Below are 26,199 nucleotides of genomic sequence, written 5' to 3'. Positions count from 1 at the left end.
CTGAGGAGTGATGGGAGTGGGGTAGGGTGGGGAGCAAGGTGGAGGGAGCAGGAAGCGGGGAGGGAGTGGGAATTGGGATTGGTATGTAAAATGAGAAAAGATAGTTTTTAAAAAATAAATTAATTAAAAAATATTTACTTATTTGGAGGGTGGGAGACACATGCTTGCCAATGCATATATATACACATATACATACATACACATGTGTATATATATGTATACACACACACATATGTATATATATCCATCCATGTGCCACAACACCTGTGTGGAGGACAAAGGACAATGTGTAGGAATCTGTTTTCTCTTTCCACCCTGTGGGCTTTGGGGACCAAGCCCAGGCCATTAGCTCAGCAGCAGGTGCCATTGCCTGCTAAGCCATCTTCCAACCCCCATTGTCTCAGCTTTAAGGAAAGACATATGCTACAGAGAAGAAAAAGGGAGTACCATTGGAGTCATTTTATTTTTTTACAATACAGGTTGTAGGGCAGAGAAGGGCTCGTCAGAGTTGGAGAGGAGGGTGAGTTCTGGAAGGCTCCAGGGCCCTGGGGACCTCTGCAGCACTGTGGGAGCTGAAGCCCCTCCTGGTGACAGGGGTAGGTCCAGGTGGCACTCAGATGCACTTTTGAAACCTCTTTTCATGTGAGCTTGGTTCTCAGGTATTGTCACCAACTGTTGCCTTCGCACTTGGTACTGAGCTGTTACATGAGGCATTTTGAGGCTTTTTATGTTCCCGCTGGCTATGATTATTCGAAAAAAAGCACCGGTTGATTTTCAGTGTAGTGCCAACAGGAGTAAGTCCTGAGAAGAAAACAGCCTGCCCAGGAGTAGAAGGATTTCGCGTGTGGTAAACTGAGCTGTAGTTTCTCAAGGATCAACAGGCCTTTCCTGCTCATAGAAGCAAGGATAAGCTGTTCTGCCTGCTCAGGGGGTCGGGCTGGCCCTGACCCCTGTCCTGCTCCAGCCTGGAGTCCCAGGCTACTGCATTTCAGCAGGATCTCAGCAAATGCCGCAGGCTCTGCAGGGCTTCCTCCAGCCCCTGACCCGTGAGAGCACTGCAGGCCCGGAGCTCCCAGCAATGGTCTTGGAACCTTTCCAGGCCCAGCCTGTTTCTGATTTCAAGCAATGGAAGAGCATCAGGCGCCTCCTGCTTGTTGGCCAGTACCAAGAAAGGGACGCCGGCCATGTTGGTGTCCTCCAGGACTTCCTGGAGCTCAGCCACTGCCTCAGGCAAGCGGGCTTCATCTGTGCTGTCCAGCACATACACAAGGATGTCAGTGCCTTCCAGGTAGTCCTTCCAGGTAGCCCTCAGCTGCGGCTGTCCCCCGACATCCCAGAGAATCAGCGACACACGTCCAGGAGATTCAAGAGGCTCCACATTGAAGCCAACAGTGGGTGAGGTCTCCACCAGAGGATGGCCCTTCAGTTTGTACAGGATCATGGTCTTGCCAGCCGAGTCGAGGCCCATCATTACCACCCGGGCTTCTGCCTTGTGACCTCTGGAATTCACAGAACCCATGGTGGCCTCTAATAAATCCAACTGCAGAAAGCCTGGGGGCGCACCTCGACTATTCTTTCTTCCTGAAGAAAGGTAAACCCATGCAGACACGCTGAGCGTCTACCCTAGAACGAAAGAAGTCGGTTCAGGGAAGGTTTTCAGACCCAGGCTGAACCTTTGAAAGGTCCAGGAAGTGAGGAAGTGTGAGTCACCAGCAGCTGACTGATCTCTGACGCGGCTGAAGGACTGTCTGAAGATACAGAACTCAGGTGTCCTTCCTAGGTAGTTAGAGCAGAGGCCAGAGGAAGCTGCCGTTAGAGCCTGGTCAGGGGAGTAGGCAGAAACTGTTTCCAGTTTGCACCGTCTGTGGCCTCTGGCCCTTCTGTGTTCCTCCCTAAACCCAGAAGTGCAGCACACTGCATTCCAGACTGAGTAGAGAAGCTGGGTCACCGAGTGCTAACTTCTTAGAACTCCTCCCAGGCCTAGCACACTGGCCTCTCCAATATCTGCTGACAACCTCTGCTGACTCAGGCGAATATGAGTCCGAGACAGGACGTTTTCTACATCATCTAAAAGGTCTCTAGAACATCCCACGTGGTTTTTAAGAAACCCTAGTCTTTAAGGCCTACGGACTGTCTACAGTTTAGGAAGAACTTGGGAAGGCAAGAGGGAGGACACAGCACTCCTGGGAGTCCGCATCGAGGGGCCTTTTCACTCCTGGCTCGGGCAGGAGAGCAGGCAGTGGGGTTACCTCTGTGGGGAGCCTGGACTGTGGCAGGTGTCCCTCCGCCAAGGCACTCCTCCGCCAAGGCACTCCTCCGCCATGAAGCTGCTCTCTGCGGGTCGCCAGTCCCACGAGTGAGGCCTGAAGGAAGTGTCGTAACTGTTGCAATTTGTCCCTCTTCTGCTTCCTCTCTCAAGTGGTTAGGGTGGACATCCTCCCATACTGGGGATGTGCCTCAGAGGCCTGGTAGCTCTCCAGGGGTTGGTGGAGCCCAGACCAGCACCAGTTCTCACTTAGAGCAGCTGAGTCCCAAGGTCTGTGGGGGATTGCGCAGGCGTAAAGGCACGCCGCTTTTTAGCTGCTTTCTGTGGCTCTTTTCCTTGACTCCTGTGACGGACCTCCCTGGGAATTCTGAAACACAGGCACACATTCATCGGTAATTTTCTGGTGCCGGGAGTCTTTGATTTGCAAAACGGTGAAGCTTGTAAGCAATCAAAGTGGAGTCACTTGTCATGCCCTAACAAAAAAGGAGGAAAATGAATTAACATATAATAAATGGGTAAATAAAGGAGGGGGTCTTATGCATGCATGACTGATAAGAATATTCATAAAGACTGCTAGAACTACAACCTTACACAAACATGCACGCACACGCACACACACATACACACACATACGCACACACATACACGCACACTCACATGCACACAGTGGTTATACAAAGATGCCTGCCCAACACCTGTTTTATCTTGGAATAGCACTACCCTTTTGATTTTTCTTTGTAGCCTAAGTGGTTTCAAAATAGTTTTGTAAGTCTCTTATATTGGGTGTGTGCGTGTGTGCTCATGTGTACATGTGTGTGTTATACACATATATATGTCAAGGAAAATCTAAATAACTGTTTATACAGTGACGCGATGGGAGGAAGGACGGTGGTGGTCTCACGATATAGCAAGCTGCTCTTGATCTAGTCCCCTGAGGACCGGAACTACAGAAAAGCAGCATTAGCCACTGGTGAGGGTGATGCTGCAGCGGATGCTTTCCCTCTCCCTGGGCTCCACCTCTCTGTGGTCCACCTTTGTCAGGTGTCCTTGCCTACGTGTAGGTTCCATGTACTCACGCCTGAGCACTTTATATGTGGACTTGTCTACCATTTTGTCTTGCTATTTTAATTTTATTTAGTCCTTATGTTGATTTTGTCTCAAGGTCATATGGGTGGGTAGTCCTGTGTAGGAGAGGAGTTGGGCGGAGCCTGGGTCAAAAACTCTTTGTAGTTGGGGCTGTTGGCTGTATACCTTTCCTCATGGGAGGAGGGGGCAGGAGGGTAAAGCTACCCTAACTAAGGGTGCACAATTCTTCCCTAAGGGATCTTGGGGGAGGTACTAGAGGATGTAGGTGGGGAAGGATAAAGGGAGGAGACCCCAACTACACAACCATGGAGAAGGTGCGAACCTTCTAACGTGTCTGGTTAAGGTTACCTATGATCCTGCCTGTAAGCCACCCGCATTGGCCTGATACACCGACTGGTTCCCAGTGAACTCTGGAGGAATCGCTTTGTGGTCTATCCCTGGGACCTGAGGGGGAGGGGACATGTTATTTTTGTCTCTCCCAAGGAAAGGGTTTGGGCAACACACTGCTATTTACAATTTCGTTCCTACATCTTCAAAATGGCCTTTGGAAATGTGCGACAGAAAAACGAGGCGCCTTCCTTTGTTTTAGGGTCCAGCTGTAGCAAGGAACACAGCTGGAGGGAGACACCCATGAGTAAGTGGTCTGAAGAGGTGGGGGGCAGGAGGAGGCCCTGAGTCAGAAGTCCTCTGAGAGGACCTGTACTGGGCGAGTGGGCTGTTTCTTCAACCCAGAATGTGGACTTATTCCTGTGTGGAGCACGCTTCTTTGTGCCCATATCCTGTAGGCCGGTGGGGACATGGGTGTCTGTGTGAACATGGTAGCAGAGAAGCCAGATAATGCGACGTTCATGACAAAAATGTCATTTATAACCTGACGGATAACAAATCGTTACTCAGTGTTTAGGAGGTGGAGGCAGGAAAATTAGAAAAAAGTTCAGGGTCTTTCCTTGGCTCCTTAATGAGTATGTGCTGGGTTACTGAGCTGGAGACTTTGTTTCAAAAGTAAAGAACACTGATGTATGAATGTAGAAAGGTGTATGTCAGTCACAGGGCATGGTAGACAGAAAATGGAAAGAAATTTTTCTTCTGTTTATAGAATGTAATAATACCTATGTATTTATTTTCACATGCTTTTTAAAAAGTAATCATCTATTTATAGGGGCATAAGGGTTCTGTTGCCCCATCTCAAAGGCCCCTTCTTCACAGGCTTATCCGTGTATTTGTGAGCGCCCTCTTGCAGGTTCCTAGCTGGCTATTCTCACCGGAAGTGGCTGCTTTGTTGTTCTCCACAGCCTCCCCTCCGTAGAAAGGCAGAGATCTAGCTGTCCCTGCTTTCTAGTACTGGCCACAAGTACAGCTTTCACTGAAGCGGCGTATCTGTAGCGAACATACTGGAAGAAATATTTATCCTGGCTGCGGCACCTGGACGCTGCGCTGCGTTCCGTCAGGGCCAGCTCTCCAGTGCTTCTCGAATTGCTGGACCTGTCCTGGTCCGGGATCTCACACCACTGCTCCGGGTGCTGTGTGGATAGGATGGTTGCTTATCCGTCCGCAGCTCCGGGCACATTCAGCTCTGCTCTTGGCTGCCTGGGCCATTTTGATGATCTTGGTGAAGCTCTGTATAACTTACACGGTCTTTATTTCTCTCACTTCCTGTCTAAGCAGCTTCATGAATCCACAACACTTTCCTTCCCTGCGTTCAGCTCGGTGCATATTTAACAACGTTTGCCAAATGACAGCCCAGGCTAATTATAGCTATGTTCCCAGTGGTTGTAATTTAAGATTGTTTTCATTTAAGATTGTATTGAAAATTACATGATCTTACTCCAGTCTCCAGCAGAAATAGTGTAATGTCTTCATAATTATACTGTCAAGGAGTATGTGAACTACTGTCCTCTGAGCACAGTAGGGGTTGCATTCTAAGTCCAAACAGTTGTGGTCACCTACAGGCTGTTCTCAAAATGGGATCTGTTGACAGTCCTTCATGCTAGGTGGTGGGGAGAACCGTTAGACATTAGTTAATGTCTAACTACCCACTGTGTCCAGAGTCTCCTGATTTCTACCGTCCCTTTCCTCAGCTGGGGCAAAGATAGAGTATACCGAGTATAGAGGGCTGGCTAAAAGGGGCACTCATCAATGCCACCATGGGGAGGTCTTCACATCAGCTGAGGTAAGAGTTGGTGATGCTGTTCTTTTGGGGTTGCTCACCGTCCTGTGGTAATTCCTTATGAATGTTACTGAAAGAAAAAAAAATAAAACCCAACAACTCCTTGGTTCACTGAGCCATACTTGGATGGAATTATTACTTGGTCTGTGTTGGTACCCCGAGATGGATAGACATTTGTTCATTTCCAGAGGAAAAGTCCATGCAACATTGTGATTTATTATTGAAATCTACAAAGAGCAAAAACCAAACCAAACCAAAATGTCCCCCTGCCCCCCAAAGTAAAGTGTTAAATTAGTGAGTTATTTCATCAGATAGACTACAGGGTTGTGGATTCTGGGACAGAAGAAACGAACACCCCGTTGCTTAGAGCTCTGACATATAGGATGCTGCGGTACCGAGTCTGCTTTGGCTTTCCATGAAGCTTATTGTTTCCCCCTCTCTCTTTGTTATAGGTCAGACCTCTTAGTGACACCCGTGACTGAGGTCTTCAGCGCTGACAGGAGGCAGTGGCTGAGGGTACTGTCCCAGACCACTGTGGGGTGGTGGCAGGCAGAGAGAAAGAAAGAGAGAGAGAGAGAGAGAGAGAGAGAGAGAGAGAGAGAGAGAAAGAGAGAGAGAGAGAGAGAGATAACCTGCGGGGAGAGAATTGCACTAAAAAGAATTATAACTCTACTACCTTAAATAGCTTGGTTGTAAACAAAATTTGCGTAGTCTAAGAACTTAAACACTAAGTATTCATTTAACCAAATGCCCATTTGGGGAGAAGGAAAGGAGGGAAGCATGTGGTAGAGGAGGAAGGAAAGTTAACTCTTGTCTTTCCAGGAGGGAAAGCAGGGAGCGAGGAGTCACCATCCTGAGGGTCTCGGCTGGAAGGTGAGCATGGCTTCATCATGTTGTTCTGGAACAACAGTGAGGATGGCTGTAATGGGAACACCTGAGGGACTCGGTTTCCCTGCAGTCATAGCAAACGAGTGGGGACTGAATGTCAGCCACTGTGGAGGGGGCACAGGCTGAGTACATGGGCCAGACTGGACTGGCTCGGGAGGAGATGGGCTCAAGTTCCATGCCAGCAGGGGTCAGCCCAACTCCATGCCATCTGGGGCAGAGTGCATCCCCAAGTCAGAGCAGCTGACACCATCCTGAGGTGGCATGGCCTGGTTCCGTGAAACCCTGACATAGCAGTGCTGACAGACGTGAAGTGACTTGGGAAGCAGGTTTCAGGCTCCCAAAAGCTTGGGAGATGCTGGGTTGACTGACACAAACCAGATTTCTCCAGTGCAGGACATATCAGAGCGTTCCATATGAGGATGGTCACGGTCATGGTAAGATAGTTAGGGGAGATGATGCGGTGTTGGTCATGACCATGAGACTCCATGGGAACAGAACACCGGACCAGAGAACTGACAGCACTTTCTAGATGAGGGAAGCAGCACAAGGGGCTGGCGTTGGCAGGAACAGGATCTGGGTTTTGTTTTGCTTTGCTTTGTTGCTATGCAAGCACTTTGCCAACCATTGAGTTACATCCCTCATCTGGACCTGGCTCTTGTATTTTGATGCCTTCACCACCAATCACCAATGCTCTATCCAACTGGTTGGGTCTAATTCAGGCTTCGAGGCCAAGAGATAAATGATTTGGGGTTTGAGACAAGATGAGGGAAAGAATATAGAATGAAAAACAGTAGCACTTGGGAAATCTATAGATATCCAGCAGGGAGGTAGCATCCAGGGACCTCAGAGAACTATGGTGCTCACAGGCCGACACAAAATCAAGTTCACAACTACACTAGCCCTTGGCCAGCCTGGGAATGGTGGGGACAGCTGTAGAAGGCACTGTGTGAAATGCAGGGTTGACTGTCTGTCTTGCACTCGCTCTCCTCAGGGGCTTACACTTCAGTTTCCAGGTTCAAGGGCTTCTAGTGGGGTTTCCTGGACTGGACACTTCCCTATCCAGCTGAGGAAGTACCACTCACCCAAATCAAGGACGAACTCCTTAAGACGCTAACACGGAAGTCTGGCAAGATGGCTCAGTGGGTAAAGTCTGTTCCAGAAGAGTGAGGTCCTAAGCATGATCCCCAGGACACATAGAGAAAAGCAACCATGCTTAACTGAAGCTGCACGCTGTCTGAACAGCCGAGCATCTCAGCAGTCCGACACAGGGACCTTCCCATCCTTATTTTCTGCTGTCTAATGTTCCCTTCTCTGAAATGCTGGCTTTCTACACATAGTTCTAACAGAAGCAACTTCTGTCCTTGCTCTGCAAACCCAGCATGCTTTCATTCCATTTTATTGAAATGCATTATCTATTGACCCACGGGTAAGTCAACGGAGACCCTAGTGGGGGAGTGAGAATGCAAAGAGACAAGAGACACAAGAGATGGAGACCAGATAGGATTCTGATCAAGTCCCATTTATTCAAGGGAATAAGCAAGGTAAATATAGGGTAAGGGAAATGAGGAAGTTCTTCTTGTGTAAACGGGTAACTAGGCAACTTACTAGGCAACTTAACCATGGTCTAATGGTCAGGCAGAAAGTCCCTAACTGCAGCATGCAGAAAAGTCAGAATGTTCAGAACACAGGAACAATGGAGCAATAACTCCTCACAGGGTTAGTATTTGACAGAGCAGAGCAGCAGGAAGAGCCAAGGGCAACACGATGGGTGAAACTGCTCCAGGAAGCAGTAGGTTTCCCACACTGACCTTAATCCATGGTAAAAATCTTATCCTCATCCGCTATATTTCCCCCAATCTCAGATTCCTAGTCCTTCACAAGAGCACACGATCCTTGCCCATTGGTTGTTTTGGGGGTTTATTCATTGAGTAGAAATAGAGAAGCCACCTAGGTACTTTCTGGGAAACACAAAGTAGGTAAGGGAGTCACTGAAACCCTTCGGGGTCTGGTCCTTCACCTCTTGATCATGGGCAGATTCTGATATCTGAATAACAAGATGAACCTCTTCCAGCATAAGGCCCTGTGTTCTGGAAGCACTACCTACACCATGTGACATTTTGGCAACAGGTTGCAGTCTGCCAGGATAAGCTGACTGTCACCCAGAATTCCCTTGAGAGCTGCCTTCACCTTCACCTTCAGAGTGGCCTCATCCACTTCTGAGAGGGAGGGTGTGAAGTCAGTGCCTGAAAACTTCAAGGTCCTCAGGAGCCTCTCCAGAGTATCTTTGAGTGTTGGGTTTCAATTCTTGACAAATAACTCTCACCTGCCTGTGTTGCACACTGGGCTTCTGAGCCAGCTGTCAGTTCCTGGTAGGGCACCAGGAACTCCTCAGTCTTGCTGGTGTCTGCACTTCAGGACTGCACAGCAGAAATGGGAGCCTGCTGCCTGGGCACAGCATGTCTCTTGGTGCCCATGGAAGTGATGATGAAGGTAACTCCCTTGGGCCAGAGCATTATAGTCTCTGGGAGATGGGTCGCCCTCTTGGTTCCCTCATTGCCAGCTTTCAGAAACAGTATGGCCTGCGGATCTTCAGACAAGGTTATGTTGGGGGCTCCCCAGTTGGGGGCACTCAGAGGAGCCAGGGCCAGGGAAGAAGGCTCTCCCAGCTAGGGATTCTCTCCTCCAGACTTAGGGTTGTCCCCTGGTCTCCTGCTGGCTGGATCAGAGAGCCACGGACCCCCTCCCCTTACAGCTGTTCTGAGTTTCTCCCTCACAGGAAGACAGTGATGATGGAGTTCAGGGCCTATTCTATGGGCTGAGTGAAGGTCAAATAACCGCATGAGCTGCAATGGGAAAGCCCAGTGCAGTGAGGGGTTTTGCTGTGCCCATCCTCCCAGAAGCACATGCTAAGCACTGGACCAACCATTCTGGAGAAAGCTGAGAGCCAGGGATGCACAACTCTTGCAGGGTCTCATAGGCAGAGCGATTCCAACCTCGTCTGACTGAGCACACAGCTAGGCTCTGTGTTTGTGATGCTTCAGTTCCCACCTCCTATACCCATGGCATCAGGGGGGTCTCTCCTTCACTGTCTAGTTCTTTGGAAGATAGGATAGATCATCATCCTTGGGGTTCATGAGATACCGAGGGCTGGACAGTACCATGAACAGAAGCGCTCTGAAGAGCAACAGATCTGTGCCTGGTCACTAACTATTCAGTCTTCCCTTGGATGTCTGTCATCTGGCACCCCAAAGTGGCATCCCACATTCCTTCCCCCATTTACTAACTGCCTAAGACATGAAAACGGCCAATGAACAGATGAGCGTGTGGCTTTCACAGTGGGAACCCTACACCCAGAACCCAAGAGCCCACAGGGTGTTGGGAGAAAGCTTAGTCTCTACAGATTTTTGAACTCAGGTCTTGGACGAACCATTGTCTCTCATTGCCCTTCTATCCCCCCCGTCCCCCCAGCCTTGCCTTAAAGACTTCAGATACTAAAAATATCCTACCACCTGCTGCCCAGGGAGACACTGACCTTTTGACTCCAGAATCTCAGCCAGATCTGGCTCAATGTGACTGAGGGTACAAACACAGTGGTTTAAATTCACTTCTTTCGAGCCACGCTTTCCCTACCACCTAGCAGGGGGCTAAGGGCAGGAGGGCAATGCCCACAGCCAGCAGGACCAGCTTAAACTTTCTGGAGTCAAGGTGCCAGCTGGGTGTGGGGCAATCTGGGGAGAGGGCTACTGGGGAAGAAGCCTCCAAGGAAAGTAGTGGTGAGGCCACAAGAGGCAACTGTTGTTCTGTATTAAAATAAAGTCAGCACAACCACAGGTTGCCACCATACTGTCTTGTTAGCCTGCAGCCAGCAGATGTCACTATGAACCAGGAACACAAGTATCTTGTTGGGGAGACCCCTGGGCTGGAAGTGAATTCATGGAGACAGCTCTGGCTTGCCCTGGGCACTCAGGGGCACATGGGAGAAAACTGCTAACTGCTTCCAGTTCTAATTAAATCCCACTCAACAGAAACACAACCAAGAGGTGTCAAAGGTCAATTCACTTGCAGTCTTAACACAGGTCCACAGACAAGAAATGAGGAGCAAAGGAAGAAACTTTAATGGACTTCTCAGCAAAAGGCTTCATCAACAAAGACACTTGTGGGGGCGTGACACAGAAAGTGCAGATTATATCTGAAAATGCGAGGATCCCTGAGAGTGTTCTAGAAAAGCATTGTATTACAGTTAACTGCTGTCGGGCCAGATGTTATAGAGCCTGCCTTTGATCCCAGCATTCCAGAAACAGAGACAGGCAGATCCTTCCTTCAGTTTGAGTCTAGCCTGGTCTACAGAGAGAGTTGGCTACACAGAGAAACCCTGTTCCAAACAACAACAACAACAAAAGTACAAGTAACTGCTGTCACTCAACTGCATGGTCCAATCAGTAAAATATAAAAAACAGAACAGTATTTAAGCAACAAGCTCAGTGATGGAATTAGGGGCTATTCATGTGTAACGAGAGGACCCACGTGATCAGAAATTACTCAGAGTGGTGGTCTGAGAGAGAACGACCCCATGGGCCTGTACATTTGAATGCCTGGTCCCCGATGGTAGAACTGTTTGGGAAGGATTAGGAGGTGTGACCTTGCTGGAGATGTGTCACTGGGGCTGGCTTCAAGGTTTCAGGAGTAAAGGCCATTCCCAATATGCTGTCTTCTCTCTGTCTCGTGTGGATCATACAAGCTCTCAGCTCCTGCTCCAGCACCACGCCTGACAGCACATGCTGGCCATGGACCAAGAGCCCCAATTAAATGCTTCCTTCTATGTGTTACCTTGGTCACAGTGTTTTCTCACGGCAATAGAAAATTAAAGAAGACACACAGGTTATTTTTAGTGCACAATGCCTCCGTTCTGAGAGATTTTCAGACCCTTCATGTCCTTGGGCGTGTCTCTAGTGTTCTGTGTGAGGCTCACTGTTGGAGTAGAAAGACCATGCTGCTGCTGCTGCTGCTGCTGTCTTGGAGGCGCAGCCCTGCCCTGTAGCCCAGCTGGCTCTGAACTGGAACTTTCCCACCTCAGCCTTCTGATGATCTAATTACCTAAGTTCTACCATGCCTGCAGGAAGGATCTAATTAACTACATTCTATCACACCTTGCTGAAAGGAGCCATTAAGTGAAATTTGACCTAGTCCATTGGTCTTCTAACCCTTGTGTGCCTCAGTGTCCCTGTTTGTAAGCAGGATTTTTTTTTTTTTTAAAAAAAACCCTTTAAACAGCACAAATCTCAGATTCCGTGTGTGACCTCAGAAGGCTTCTGTGTCACTGGAACAGTGGGTGTATAGGAATTACTACTGAATGCTACCCAGGGCCACTTAAGTCACAGAGACAAGGCTTGGAGACATGGACAAGGGGACAAGGTAAGGAGAAGGGATGAAACCAGGACCTAACTCTGCAGCATGATGGGCACACTGGGGACTCTCTCAGAGTCGGAAAGAGGCCCTCTAAATACTCTACAGCTCAGTCTGCTTGCTCCACATCACATAAACATTCGAGGAAACTGGCTTCACAAGTCAAGGATCATCGATACCACCCAGCCCCTGCTGCGTGCACACATTTCTCAGAAGGGAAGGCTCCTTCACACCATCCACAGACAGATTTCATATAACACGGGGAGCTGCAGCGTGCACAGTGGGAAACGGGTGACAAAGGCCAGAGGATGGTAATGTCCCAAATGTTGATACATACCCAGGAAAATCATTAGGAGACTGAACCCAAGTTTGTGGTACTGATACTCTCTGGTCAGAGTCATGCTCTCTTTCTCTCTCCACCCCTCTCCTTCGTTCTTCACTGAGACAGTCACCAAACTTATGTCACCAAACTGGTCTCAAATTACTGGGTTCTAAAGATCCTTCTGCCCCAGCCTCTGGAGTAGCTTAACCCACAGATTTGCATCCCCAATACCCCGATTGCTGTTTCTTTTTGCTCTTCCAGTTTTGTATTCTCAGCAATGCACATCTACTAATTTTAGTTTGGGAGTTTTTTTTTATTGGAACTCAGGGTGTCAGCCCTCTGCCACCACAGCCAAGCCCTTGTAATAAAGCAAGTCTTGAAGAAAGTTCATCCAGGAAGCATAATATATTGGGTTGCCTCAACTATTAACTTCTTAGGATTAACTATTGGGTGTGATTATTTCCTACAGGGAAGCAGATGATGGAGATGAATTAAATATGCGATCTGCAGGGATGTCCCGATGTGCTTCATGAAGAAGGTGCAGTCTCCAATTAAAGAGTGGGGGGAGGAGGCTGCTGCCCTTGTCCACCTACACCTGGCATGCACTGCCTGGTACTTTAGGGCATGGGAAGCCAGGGAAGTATGGCAGCTAAGCTGCTTATTTGAGACTTTGCCCAATTAATCTCTTTACAGATTTTTTTATGTTAACATAATTTCTTTACTGATCTTTTTGATAATTTCATGCACCCTAATTCTTCTCACCTTCCAGTCTCACCATAACCTCTTCCCACCCCTGGAGCGCCCTCCAAAAGGAAAATTAAAAAAAAAATCAAACCAAAATAAAACAAAGTAAGCAAACGAACAAAAACATAAACAAAAAACAAAACAAAACCTCTTCGCTTTTCCTTCTTTCCCTCCTCTCCAACGTCTCATTTGTCCTGGTGGCATCTGGAGCAGTATGTCACATAATACACCCTTTTGTCCAATCAGCTTTAGAAGCAAATGTTCATAGCAATGAGTTGTTGGTCTGGATCAAGGGCTTTGGTTTCAGGTACACCGTCTTCACTGGATCCTCACCAGAACTCCTCTGGGATATCTGACGACTTCCCAAATCGTGGTATGTTCCACAGGACTAGTCCCTTTAAGGAGATCCTTCCACCAGGTCCTCGTTAGGGTAGAAGTTAGGTTGGGCCTGGTTCGGAGCTGAACTGGTCATTCTGGGCCACTAGGGCCACCTGCCTCAGGCAAGGGGGTTGAATCAGCTCCCCTATGCCTATGCCCTCAGGGTCGGTTCACCCTAGCCTGTGGTGAGGGATGGGGCCATCTCTCTGGAGAGCAGGGATCAGTTCTCCCATGAGGGCCACTGACAGCTCTCTTACTTCAGTGTCCAGCGAGAGGCAGGGCCAACTTGCCCAGGACCAGCAAAGGGCAGGGCTGTCTCACATGGCCCTCTGATCTCCTCTTTATAGATTATTTCTCTTTAGGACCATATTAGAGCCCTTATAACAAATCTAAAGCAGGCTCATGTGTTTTAATGATAATTTTGTTGTTGTTTTTGAAACTGTGTTGCACACTGTAGCACAAGCTGACCCCAAACTTCCAGAGATACTCCTGCCTGCTTCCAGAGATCTGAGGTTACACCACCAAACCACAGTTAAAATTTATAAGTTATAAAGAAAAGCACAGGGTTCTTTTCCATGCTTGGTATTAGGCCAGGTTCCCTAGAGGAAAAGAACCAAGAGGGTGAACCAATCAATGAATCTTTTAATCTATTATCTATCTATCTATCTATCTATCTATCTATCTATCTATCTATCTATCTATCATCCATATGAAATAATTTAGCAAACCAGCTAGTGTTAGAACAGTAACAACACTTGATCCTTGAGGTTGGGTACCTCAGCAGCCCCAATCTAGCCCTGCAAGCCTAAAAGATTCCTGGAGAGCCACTGGTGCTTAGTCAATGATGGAAGCCTGGAACTGCTGGTTCAATAGTGAAGAATCAGCAGCAGAAATGTGTAAACCAGCCAGCACAGACAGAAAGCCAAGCCAAAAGGCCAGTGATTGTGTCTCTGCCAGAAAATGCTGCCTACACTCAGGGGTGACCTTCCTACATCAATGAGGCAACCAGGACAGTCCTTCAGGGGAGGCTCCCTACACGCAATTCTATTTTGTGTCAAGCTGACATTCAACCAACTATAATAAACCTCTTGTTTGCAAGGACGCTGCCAATCCCTGTAACTCCAGTTCTAGGTGATCTGATGCCCTCCAGCTTCTGGGGTCTGTGGGGAGCAGGAATGCATGTGGTGCACATATATACATGTACATTCAGGAGAAACATTCGTGCACATAAAAGCAAATAGATCTTACATAACAAAACATATTCGTGCCTGGACATAGTGGCCCATGCCTTTAATCCCAGGACTTAGGAGGCAGAAGTGGGTAGACCTCTGTGAGACCCTGTCTTCAAAATCCCATTTTGTGATTTTTGAATGTTTACTTAGTTTTACTGGAGAGAAGTTTCTGTCATCCCACCCAGCCTTGAGCTTGAGATAGCTCACCTCCGCCTCCTGAGAACACCGGACAAACCTGCCAGCTGGAGACAGCTGAGTGCTGAAGGCCTCGGATGGCACAGCCTGAACTCCAGAGGGAACCCCAGATGGACAGTGCCCAGCAGCAACAACCTCCCCACCCTGCCAGGCAGTAACTGGAAAGCAGTGTATTCAAGAATCTTTCCAGACCCGTGGTCAGAATGTTTCTTCTAGAATGCACCATGAGTCAGGAAGTCTTTCCCCAGTTTGCGAAGAGGGTCTTCCACTTTTGAGACCATTTTTATTCCCACTTTAATTGTTACTAGTATTTTTAAAAAAAGATTTCGAAAATGAGAGAAAATGTGTGTGTGTGTGTGTGTGTGTGTGTATGTATACACGTGTATATGGATGCCCAAAAGAGGGTGCTGTGTACCCTGCAACTGGAGTTGTAGGCAGCTGTGAACTGCCCAGTATCAGTGCTGGGAACTGAACTCAGGTCCTCGGTAAGACCAGCAAGTGCTCTTAACCACTGAGCCATCCTTCCAACCCCTGACAACCTGGATTTGATTACTAGGAAGCCACAAGGTGGAAGGGGCGGACTACTTCCTGAAAACGTTCCTCTGCCCTCCACATACACACACATTAAATTAATTAATTAAAAATAAAAATCATAAAAGAATAAGAACTTGAAACCCACACCAACATGTAGTTGCTTAAATCATACACACAGATGCTTAATAAATAAACGAAGATAAAATAAAAGCAGAGCAAAATAATAAAATAAAGAAAAAAAGAAAAAATACACAGTAGAAAATGCAGAATTACAGACACCAAACCTGGAAGCCAGTAAGAGATGCTGGCGCCTGATTCTCTGACTTAACCACACTGGTATAGAACACACTGGGAAGCCAACATCAGTTGACTAAGTGCTGGTCAATTTACACTGAGTGTAAAGAAGATGGCAAAACTACTTGATAGCTCTATAGAGTAGGAGGGATTTGGAGAATTATTAAGAAGACAGGTATAGACAAGAGCAGGTTGGGGGCTGGAGAGGTGGCTCAGCAGTTAAGAGTATGTATGCTTTTCCAGAAGACCTGAGTTCAGTTACCAGCATCCACACTGGGCACTCACAATTGCCTGACTTGAGCTCCAGGAGAGCTGGTGCCCTCTTCTGGCCTCTGGGGACACTGTTCACATGCACAAACCCACACAGACATACAATGCACAGAATTAAAAATAAAGTTTTAAAGTAAATTTACATAAAACATATGGGGAAGCACCCAGTTCAAGAACTGCAGGCCTTTTGGTGTCTTCTTTGATTTACGGTGTTGTGTAGGGGCTCACACATTAGGCGAGTGTTCCACCACTGAGCCACACCCCAGCTGTATACAATCCGTTCACTAATAGCTTGCTGAGATGTAATTCACATGGCATAAATTCCATAATGCTTTGGTACGTCACAGATCTGAATGGACACAGTCTAACTGAGAACGTTGCAAATGAGAACCCTCACCCATTAGCAGTCGCCCACCTTCCCGCCCACAATCTGACTCTCATCCCCAGCCCCGGGCAACCGCTAATTTGTTGTCTGTCTCTATAGATTCACCTGTTCTGGTCAGGACATGTCAATGGGATCGTCCAATATGTGATACAGACATTCGGTTCATTGCAGCCATTCTTGCAATTAATCTTCTCAGACATTTCAAATGCAAGTGTTTTTTATTACTTACATAAAGATACAATCAAGCCTTGGCTTGAGAAACTCCCTCCTTTCCCTCAGAGCAACCCTAAGGCTGGTAAACCTTCCCAGCAACCACACTAGCCAGGCATCCATTGCCACAACAGCACCTCCGAGAAGGGCTGACTTCAGAGGAAAGAATCCCTCAGTTCAGCATCTCAGGGCGTGAGGATCTGGATGGCCCAGCCTGGGGTGGACGGAGAGTGGTAGAGTCTATGTGGAGAAGAAACCACATCTCAAACCAGGCTTGGTCCTTTTACAGCAATCCTCTGGTGTGAACTGTCAGCGGGTCCCATGAGGACTACCATATCCCTCAATGACCTTCCCATTAGATGTCACTTCTTTCAGATGGTATCTCTGGAAGGTTCTGTGACTTCAGCCTGGCCTGTTCTTACACTGAAAGAATTTGGGAGAAACACAAATAGGTAGGCATAGGGCCACTGCAGCAGCTACCCTAATGTCCACAGACTCCCCAACAACACACTCAGCAAGACACTGGAGGCAGAACCTAGACACAGAAGGAGACCGGTGACCTGGGATCTAAAGATTCCTGAGGACCCCCGATCAAGTCTACTCTTACCACACAGGAACTACGCCAAAAACTATCTAGTGTGATTTCCCAGGGGCCAACATTGTTAAAGGAGACCTACAGGGTTCCTGACATGAATCCACTTTGTGTCAATGAACTGCAAAGTTGCTTTTTTCTACCCCTTAATGTTACTTTAGACTCTGAAGCTTCAAATATGCATGGACCTTTTCATAAGCAGTACCCAGAGTTACTAGCTTCAGAAGTCTTTCACCACGACATAGACTCCCTATTTAGTATTTCAGGTTAACAGTCAGAGTATATGAAGAACTTAAAAATAACCAAAAGCTTAACGACAATTTTAACACTAAAAGAAGAAGTTTAATGAATCAGTAAACAAATGAACAAAGGAAGCAAACATTTCTCAAATAAAGTACAAAGGGCTACAGGCATGTGCAGAACTCTTCAATGCCGTTAGCCATCAGGGACAAGTAAATCTGAACTACACTGAGATTCTGTCTTACACCAGTTGGGATACCTAGCACACAAGAAATGGGCGCTAGAGAGACATTCAGAGTGGTTTCCAAACTGGCTGCTCTTCCAGAGGTCCTGAGTTCAAGTCCCAACAACCACATGGCAGCCCACAGCCATCTATAATGAGATCTGTTGCCCTCTTCCAAATACAGAAAGAGTACCCATGTATGTAAAATATGTTATTTTTAAAAAGAGAACTAGCCAGGCATGATGGTGGTACACACCTTTAATCTCAGAGCCAGTCTGAAGCAGGAGGATTTCCAATTCCAGGCTAGCCTGAGCTACATAATGAGACCCTGTCTCAGAAATCAGGCTGACAAAATGATTTATCAGGTCAAGGCACTTCCTGTACAAGCTGGGAGACCGGTTTGAGCCTAGAACCCACATAGAGATGGAAAGAGAACCAAGGCCACAAAGTTGTCCTCAGATTTCCACAGAAGCGCCATGGTACATACATATATACACACATGGTAATAATACTAAAAAAAAACCCACACAGAAACCTACTACTGTAGAAGCTTCCTAAAACACACACATATATGAAAGAAATTTAAATGGAGTCAACATGTAATGGAGAAGACAATACTCTAACTAGACATCAAATGCTATCATGTAAAGACCTCAGTTATAGGAATTGGCATCTTTTGATTCACTGGCCAAAGAGGACTTAAAGGCCCACCATACTGTAGAGACCATTGCCAGTGCTGTTGATTACCATCCGCAACCTTACAGTAAGGCCATATTGAAGGGAGACACTACATATTTTTGGCACAGAACATGGAGAAGTCAAGTTGGCGTTCAACTGGAAGCTTCACCACTACTGGCTACTGTCCACAGTGTTAGAAGGTGCTGTGTACACAACCAAGTGAGAAAAGTCATTATCAGTGTTATCCAGGTATGAAACCAGTGAGAAAGAACAAGAAGTTGGGTGGGTAGGGATGGAGGCTGGAGGAGATGGGAGGAGTTGGAGGGAATGAAAGAACATTATAAAAATACAATGTATGAAATTCCCAAAGGGGGAAAATAGAAACAACCAAACCAAAACATATTACCCTTGCCAACCACTTCTTGCATAGCTTGGTCCTGTTAGCTGGACTTGGGTGATGAGGGAATGAAGAAAGTCAAGACACAGACACACAGACACACAGACACACAGACACACAGACACACACACCTGGGAGTGTAGTCACTGTATTCTGTATACTCTGCCAACATCCACACGTGGACCACAGGGAGGCTATGTTAATTCCCTGAGCCTGACCCAGGGGAAGGCTTTGCTGTTTCCATGGGTCTGGTGTACTGCGGTCCTTGACATGGCCGTGTCACTAATCCACATTCACTCAGGGCTTCCTCTGCTCCCTGCACATGCCCGTATGGGAAATGGCCAGATATTGAACTGCTCATCCCTGTCTTAGGGTCTGGATGGCATACGCTGGGCAGGTTTTCTCTAGCTGACTAATGAAGTCTGCAGAAGGCTACCAAGGCATTTATTCCAAGTTTGCTTATTTAAAACAAACAAACAAACTAAAGAACTAGGGTTATGGACATCAAGATATTTGGCCTAAAAAAATGAGATATTTTCTATTGCCAGGTTAAAACAGGAGTGAGTTATCACCACCTAACTGAGTAGCTAGCAAAGTCACTTTAAAAAGGACTTTGTTCCATGGCAGATGAAGGTAACAAATTCCTGCCTATTTTTCTCCTCAGGTATTCCACTTGTGGCTTGTAACAATGTATTTCATAGATTTCTAGAAACTGGGAGTCAATGCTCAAAAGAAGCCAGTGTCTTGCCTTGAAGCTTCTGTGATCTAGGATTAAACAATAGTTTTATCAGAAATGGCATGTGCCCTCATTTCAGTCCTCAAAGAGACATTTAGCAGAAGAAAAAATGGCTTTACAGAAATTTAAAAACATAAACGAAGGCTAATTTGTATGTAAATGCATTTTGGAATTTTTTACTTGAAAAGTATTTGAATGGAGGCTGAGAAAACAATGTAGCACTCAGCATTAAGCGTGGAGAATACAGTGTGGTGGTGGTGGCCCAGGCCTTTAATCCCAGCACAAGAGAGACAGAGGCAGGCAGATCTTTGTGAGTTTGAGGCCAGCCTGGCCTACAGAGTGAGTTCCAGGACAGGCCCCAAGGCTACAGAGAAACCCTGTCTAGTTCTTGAATCTTGTCCCAAGCATTTAAGGCTGCTTTGTGGCATAGGGACAAGATTTGTTCATCATAAAGAGCTTGAACCTGTGATTCAGCATAAGCACCTTCACCAAGAATTTGATCTTGGGAAGTCTCAAGTTCTTTTGCTTTTCCATGTTGTTCTAAAATTTTTGCCTCTTCTTGCAAATAACATTTTCACAGCAGTTGAGGCCCATCATCCGGGATTGCTGAAACTAATTGAAGCCAGTCATGTGAGATGGCTTTAATGCTAGAAGCCCATGTCTTTGCCATTTCCCTAGCAAATGCTGAATGCAAACCATAAGATACTACTGCTTGCTTAATTTCTTTTAGATCATCTATAGATATCCATCTACCTTCTTGGGATCCTTTTAAGGCCTTTAGAACTTGATGCTTTGTCAGAGTAGATTACAGGGTAGGAAGCTAAAACCCTGTGTAAAGTCATCTATGACAGCTACTGGTGATTTTAAATCCTTTCCTTGTACCTCCTTTCCCTGCATATCCGCTTCAATAATTTCTTCCATTTCAAATCTTTTTACCACTATCTTTTGTAAAGTTTGAATCTCCTGGCCTCAATATAGTTCTAGTGATTTCACTGAGGCACCTAGCCTCTGATCCTCATTCCGCACATGTGATTCCAAGATCTGAAGTTTTCCCTTTAAAGATAACATCTCATCCTTGGACATTATTTGGATAGCATGCAGATTGCCTTCCTGGAGAGATACACTATACATACATAAGTTATATACAAAACTTTTTAAAAGATTTTGATTGTCAAATTCAACAGCATGAATTCTTTCAGATAATTTCTCAGTACCCTTTGACATGGATTGAATTTTGTCTGTCAAATTGGTGTTATGCTTTTCAATAGTATTAATTTTTTTCAGGTGACATTTTATTTTTGATGGTATTAATCCTGTGCCTAGATGTTCATTATTAATCTGTAAAGACTGTATCATTTCTAAAATTGCCTCATTCTTGGCTCTGTTATCAAACCATTTTCTTAAGGATATAAAATGAAGAAAAAAACTGAGTCCCAACATCTAACAAATGGATGTATCACAATAACCATATAAGCCTTGCAGACTACATTCCAAAGTATCAGCAAAAAGGTTATTAAAATTTCTCATGGTAATATTGTCTGCCATTATATAACTTTTAAGTTTATTGATTTATTTATTAAACCTGTGCTATGAGTTCTGTAAATGGTCTTAGGTGTAATAATACTTATTGTCCAGCAGGTGTCATAGTTGCAGAGCCACAACTGGCGGTGCAATCAGTGGCAGCACGAACAGTTCTGCGCAGCTTCGGCTTCTTGCCTTGGTGCAGGTCAAATATTGACAAATATGCTTTGCTTGACAAACCAAAAGCACACGGAGCAAGGAGCCCAGAACTCACGAGCAGGGTGCACAAACCGGAAGCTGCACAAGTCGCTATGTGGCAGGGAACATGGCAGTGATGGGGGAAATGTGCGTGAGATTGGAAAATTTCCAAGTCGCACTTAGCTCCACTGTGGCAAGCTTTAAAAAACAAACAAAACAAACAAACAAACAAACAAACAAACAAACACCACTTAGTAGGTGAAAACAAGCCAGGTGGGCAGGGGTGGGAGACCTTTGGATGGTGTACCCTGTAGGTGTGGAGTTGGGATCTATGCGGGGAGCCAGATGAATTCACACACTAAAAAGAAATCCCACACTAGCTCAGAATTGAGTACAATAAAGGATTAATTATTTAGGGGTAGACTCAGATCACAGTCCTCTGCTCGATCAGGAAAACAGGAACCAAATCCAGCAGCCAGAAAAGAGAGGGAATGCGCTTTAGAGCAGCATTTATAGTATAAGAGGCCACGTCCAAGTGGGCAAGTAAATAAAGGCTACTGGCTGAAGGATTTCCTACGGCAGTTTGCTGTTCTCAAAAATTAGGTAAAATGGTGAAAGCATTACCACTGATATCTAAAGCTCTTGCCCCAACCCTGGCTTCTGAGGCGGATAATAAACACATCAATTAATGGTAGGTGAAGTACAGTTTTAAAAACTTATCTTTTTAAATCAATAACCAAGTTTCTTGTTTTTAAGTTATTACTTTTTTGTGTCAGTTCCACCAATGAAAATCATTTGGCTTGTACTTTAATTCTTCCACATAAGAATATGAAAATATGTTTGTGGAGGACAATGATGGAGGCTCAGATCACACTGCACCTCTGTAGTCTTCCAACACGGATATACATCATACCACAGTGTCTTGATCCACAGTGCACCTTTTTCCAAAGGAGTACCAGCGGGCAGCTGATACGCCACCACTATGGAGTATTCTAACTGGAGACTGCAGCTCTCAGCATGTGGCACCAGGGAACATGGAAAAATAGGGTAGTTGAGATTGTTAAGGAGAATTCTAAAACAGTTCAGGAAATCATGCATATGCATTTACAGTCCATGTGAGAGTGACTTTTGGCAACTGCAAAGTGACTGAGACATGGCTTGCTTTAGAAGCATCAAAACGAAGAGGCAAGAGTGCTGGGAGCCTTCTGCTGCTTGCTGTCTTATCGCTTGGTGGCCATCTGGTGGTGTTTGTATTGAATGAACGATGCTGCACTTAATGGACCTTAGAAATTAAATTCCTTTGTCTGGAGGTTGGCTGTTGGGTCAAAGTTGTAAGTACCTCCTTGTGTTGCTTCAGGAATGAGGCTGGGATCTTCATCAATCTATAAAAACAAAGAGAAAACTCCAAATGAATATTTTAACTGCCTAAAACTACCCAGGTAAATTAGCAACAATTTCATGAGATATCAAACAAACACAATTGAATAATTTTTAAAAGGTGCTTGGCTTAATAAGTTCCCATATCTGCGGATGCACTTCATGTGAGTGTCATTTCCAGAATTATTTCTTTCCAGTTAATAGATTAAAACTGCAACAAGAAATGCTTTTATAATTTTTCATTATAGTGAAGTTGTGGATAAAATGTTTAAGAAAGTGATTAGTGAAGTATCTAACAGAAAACAATACAAATTTCATGCACATTAACAATAAGAGAAAAATTCTAAGCCAATGCCCATTATGTATAAAGGTTTCAGTCTGCATGCAGACATCTGTATTTTAATATTTACTTACATCATCACCAGAGAAATATTGAGCTAATATTTCAAGTGCTAACTTATAAATGTATTCATTTTCATGTTGCTGCAAAACTTCAATTTTCTCCAAACCTGACAAAGAATATAAAAATAATTAAGGTGATGCTAATCTGCATAATCTAATTATAGAAAAGCTCTATGAACCTCAGAATATGTCTTATCTTCACTCAAAGATGACAAATCTAGGGGCTGGAGAAATGGCTCAGCAGTTAAGAGAACCTATTAACCACATGTTGGCACACAATCATCTTTAATGAGATCTGGTGCCCTCTTCTGGAATAAAGGTGTGCATGCACCTTTATTATAAACGAAATAAATTTAAAAAATGGCTGTCTAATATAATGCATAAAAACCTAACCATCATGTCACCCTTCACAATAGACACAAATAGCAGAAAATATCTCGGAGTAGCTATAACCAAACATGTGGAAGACTTGTATGACAAGAACTTTAATCTTTGAAGAAAGAAATTGAAGAAGACACCAGAAAGTGGAATGATCTCCTATGCTATTGGGTAGGTAGAATTAACATAATAAAAATGGCAATCCTATCTAAAGCAATCTACAGATTCAACACAATAACCATCAAAATCCCAGCAAAATTCCTCACAGACCTCAAAAGAAAGAAACTCAACTTCATATGGAAGAACAAAAACCCAGGATAGCCAAAACAATCCCGTACAATAAAGAACTTCTGGAGGCATCACAATTCTTCACTTCAAACTCTACTACAGAGATACAGTACTGAAAACAGCCTGGTATTGGCATAAAAACAGACAGGAGGACCAATGGAACCAAATCGAAGACCTGGATATTAATCCACACACCTTCAAATACCTGAGTTTTGATAAAGAAGCAAAAAATATCAAATGGAAAAAAGAAAGCAAATTTAACAAATGATACTGGCATAACTGGATATCAACATGTAGAAGAATGAAAATAGATCCATATCTACCACCATGCACAAAACTCAAGTCCAATAGATCAAAGACCTCAACGTAAAGTCAGCCACACTGAACCTTATAGAAGAGAAAGTGGGAAGTACACTTGAACACACTGGCACAGGGAACCACTTCCTAAACATAACCCCAGCAGTACAGACACTGAGAGAAACAAATAATAAATGGGACCTCCTGAAACTGAAAAGCTTCTGTAAAACAAAGGACATGGTCAACAAGACAAAATGACGGCCTACAGAATGGGAGAAGACCTTCACCAACCCCACATCAGACATAGGGCTGATTTCCAAAATATACAAAGAACTCAAGAAACTGCTCATCAAAAGAACAAAAAGTCCAATAAAAAATGGAGTACAGACCCAAACAGAGAACTCTCAACAGAGGAATATAAAATGGCTGGAAGACACTTAAGGAAATGTGCAACATCCTTAGTCATCAGAGAATTGCAAATCAAAACAACTCAGAATGGCCAAGATAAAAAATACTGATGTCAACTTATGTTGGAGAGGTTGTAGGGAACACTCCTGGATTGCTAGTGGGAGCACAAGCTGGTACAGCCAGCTTGGATATCAGTATGGTGATTTCTCAGAAAAGTAGGAAACAACCTTCCTCATGACCCAGCAATACCACTTTTGCGTATATGTCTAAAAGATGCTCAATTGTGCCACATGGACATGTGCTCAACTATGTTCATAGCAGCATTGTTCATCATAGTCAGAACCTGGAAACAACCTATATGTCCCTCAGTCGAAGAATGGATAAGGAAAATGTGGTACATTTACACAATGGAGTACTACACAGCAGAAAAAAAAATAACATCTTGAAATTTGCAGGCAAATGGATGGAGCTGGAAAACATCATTTTGAGTGAGGTAACCCAGACCCAGGAAGACAATTATATGTACCCACTCATAAGTGGTGTTTAAACACAAAGCAAAGAAAACTGGCCTACAAATCATAATCTCAGAGAACCTAGACAACAATGAGGAACCTAAGAGAGACATACATAGATCTAATCTACATGGGAAGTAGGAAAAAACAAGATCTCCTGAGTAAATGGGGAGAATGGGGACCTTGGGAGAGGGTTGAAGGGGAGGGAAGAGACAAGGAGGGGAGCAGAGGAAAATGGAGAGCTCAATAAAAATCAATTAAAAAACACCTAACCATCAACCCATTAATTCCTTTCTCCTTAAAAATATTTGATATCCCCTTGGTCTCTGAGTAAAGAGTTAAAAAAAATCAACAACCAAGACATTCCATTTGAAAGATATATAATGGGGTTTGTTTTTGGTTGTATGGCAAGTTAATGCCAGTATAAGATCGGACAACCTCCCAAAATGTTTCAATAGAAATCCTGATATTGCTTATAGTTATCTTTTGCCTTTTACTGTTTTCTGAATGTAAGTTCTTTGAACTTAATTGGTGGAAACTTTACATCAAAAATACTGTATTTAAAAAGGTGAATAGGAGCAGTGGTGGCGCACATCTTTAATCCCAGCACTGGGAAGGCAGAGGCAGGTGGATCTCTGTGAGTTCTAGGCCAGCCTGGTCTACAGAGTGAGATCCAGGACAGGCTCTAATGCCACACAGAAAAATTCTGTGTAGTCAACTCTGAACTTAAACTTCTTCAAGTGCTGCAGACAGGTGTTTGCACCTGTGCTCAATTGAGAATATCTTTTATATTTCCATTGTACCAATGATTTCACGTATCAAGTTTATAAATTTAAAACCTTATTATTAATTCTGGAGGTTTTTTTAGCATATTGAAATAGTTGGCTTTTAAAACATAATATAAAGATCAGAAAAATGGAGAAATGTGTGTCAACACTAATAAATGAAAATTGTTTTGTAAGATTTTATTACATATGGTGGTTATTACTCCAATAAGAACAAATACAGCTTTAACATTAAAGAAAGAATTCTCTAAGTTATTCAAACTACTGGGTTATGAATTTGACTATGAAGATAACCTTTATCTTAATACAAGCATGAGCATAAATGGTAAGATGACCTCCATGTTTGCTTTGCTTGTGCTGATACTATTTATATGATCTTGGACAAAACTCTCACGTACCTTTCTGTTTCTACTGATCTGTGATGCTATTGTATTTATTTTCTATAAAGCATAAGTTGGGCAAGCTATGTACATATTTAGCAAAATTGCAAACAAAATAATCATTAAACTATAGCAAATATCTGGACACTTTAGTACATACAGAACAGGTACATTTTAAGAACAGAATTTTTAAGTATGTATTTCATTATGTCCTTACCAGAGATAATAATACTAAATGACTTCAGTCCTATTAACTTCAACACGTTTTTGTAACAATCCTAAAAGCCTCTCCAGCTTTTGTAATTCAAACAAGACACACACAATTGGGCAACCACTACCCAAAGAAGGGTCCATTCAGACACATGGCAGTATTATAACATAAAAATAATGTGTTTGCTTTGCCTAGATTTTGA

At 44.7% G+C, this 26,199-nt stretch overlaps 2 protein-coding genes across 8 annotated transcripts in view; both read right to left on the bottom strand.

Annotated features, from left to right (window-relative positions):
• Positions 1 to 444: 444 nt before the first annotated feature.
• Arl11 (ARF like GTPase 11) lies at positions 445 to 2,505 on the bottom strand. The gene is made up of 2 exons (XM_087912170.1): positions 2,250 to 2,505; positions 445 to 1,623 (listed from the first exon to the last, which is right to left on the bottom strand). Exon 2 carries the CDS (start codon positions 1,517 to 1,519, stop codon positions 989 to 991), a length of 531 nt encoding a protein of 176 aa, XP_087768296.1. The 5' UTR covers positions 1,520 to 1,623; positions 2,250 to 2,505; the 3' UTR covers positions 445 to 988.
• An 18,841-nt stretch (positions 2,506 to 21,346) lies between these two features.
• Positions 21,347 to 26,199, bottom strand: part of LOC148120235 (importin subunit alpha-4-like) — a 53,173-nt gene continuing 48,320 nt past the window's right edge. For all 7 annotated transcript variants that reach the window (XR_015739459.1, XR_015739457.1, XR_015739456.1 and 4 more), the window contains 2 exons: positions 22,751 to 22,845; positions 21,347 to 22,341 (listed from right to left, as the gene is read on the bottom strand). Coding sequence is in view for 1 of the 7 variants with exons in the window: in XM_087912169.1 (XP_087768295.1) it covers positions 22,243 to 22,341; positions 22,751 to 22,845 (194 nt within the window). In the remaining 6 variants the exon portion in view is untranslated. The remainder of the gene's footprint in view (positions 22,342 to 22,750; positions 22,846 to 26,199) is intronic.

This window comes from Myodes glareolus, chromosome 12, assembly GCF_982192425.1.
Source record: "Myodes glareolus chromosome 12, mMyoGla1.1, whole genome shotgun sequence".
Taxonomy (NCBI): Eukaryota; Metazoa; Chordata; class Mammalia; order Rodentia; family Cricetidae; genus Myodes; species Myodes glareolus.
This window is presented reverse-complemented; position numbering and strand designations above follow the sequence as displayed.

What these genes read in the sequence shown, in the direction of transcription:
- Arl11 (XM_087912170.1), bottom strand. Translation starts at nt 1,519, where the DNA reads ATGGGTTCTGTGAATTCCAGAGGTCACAAGGCAGAAGCCCGGGTGGTA.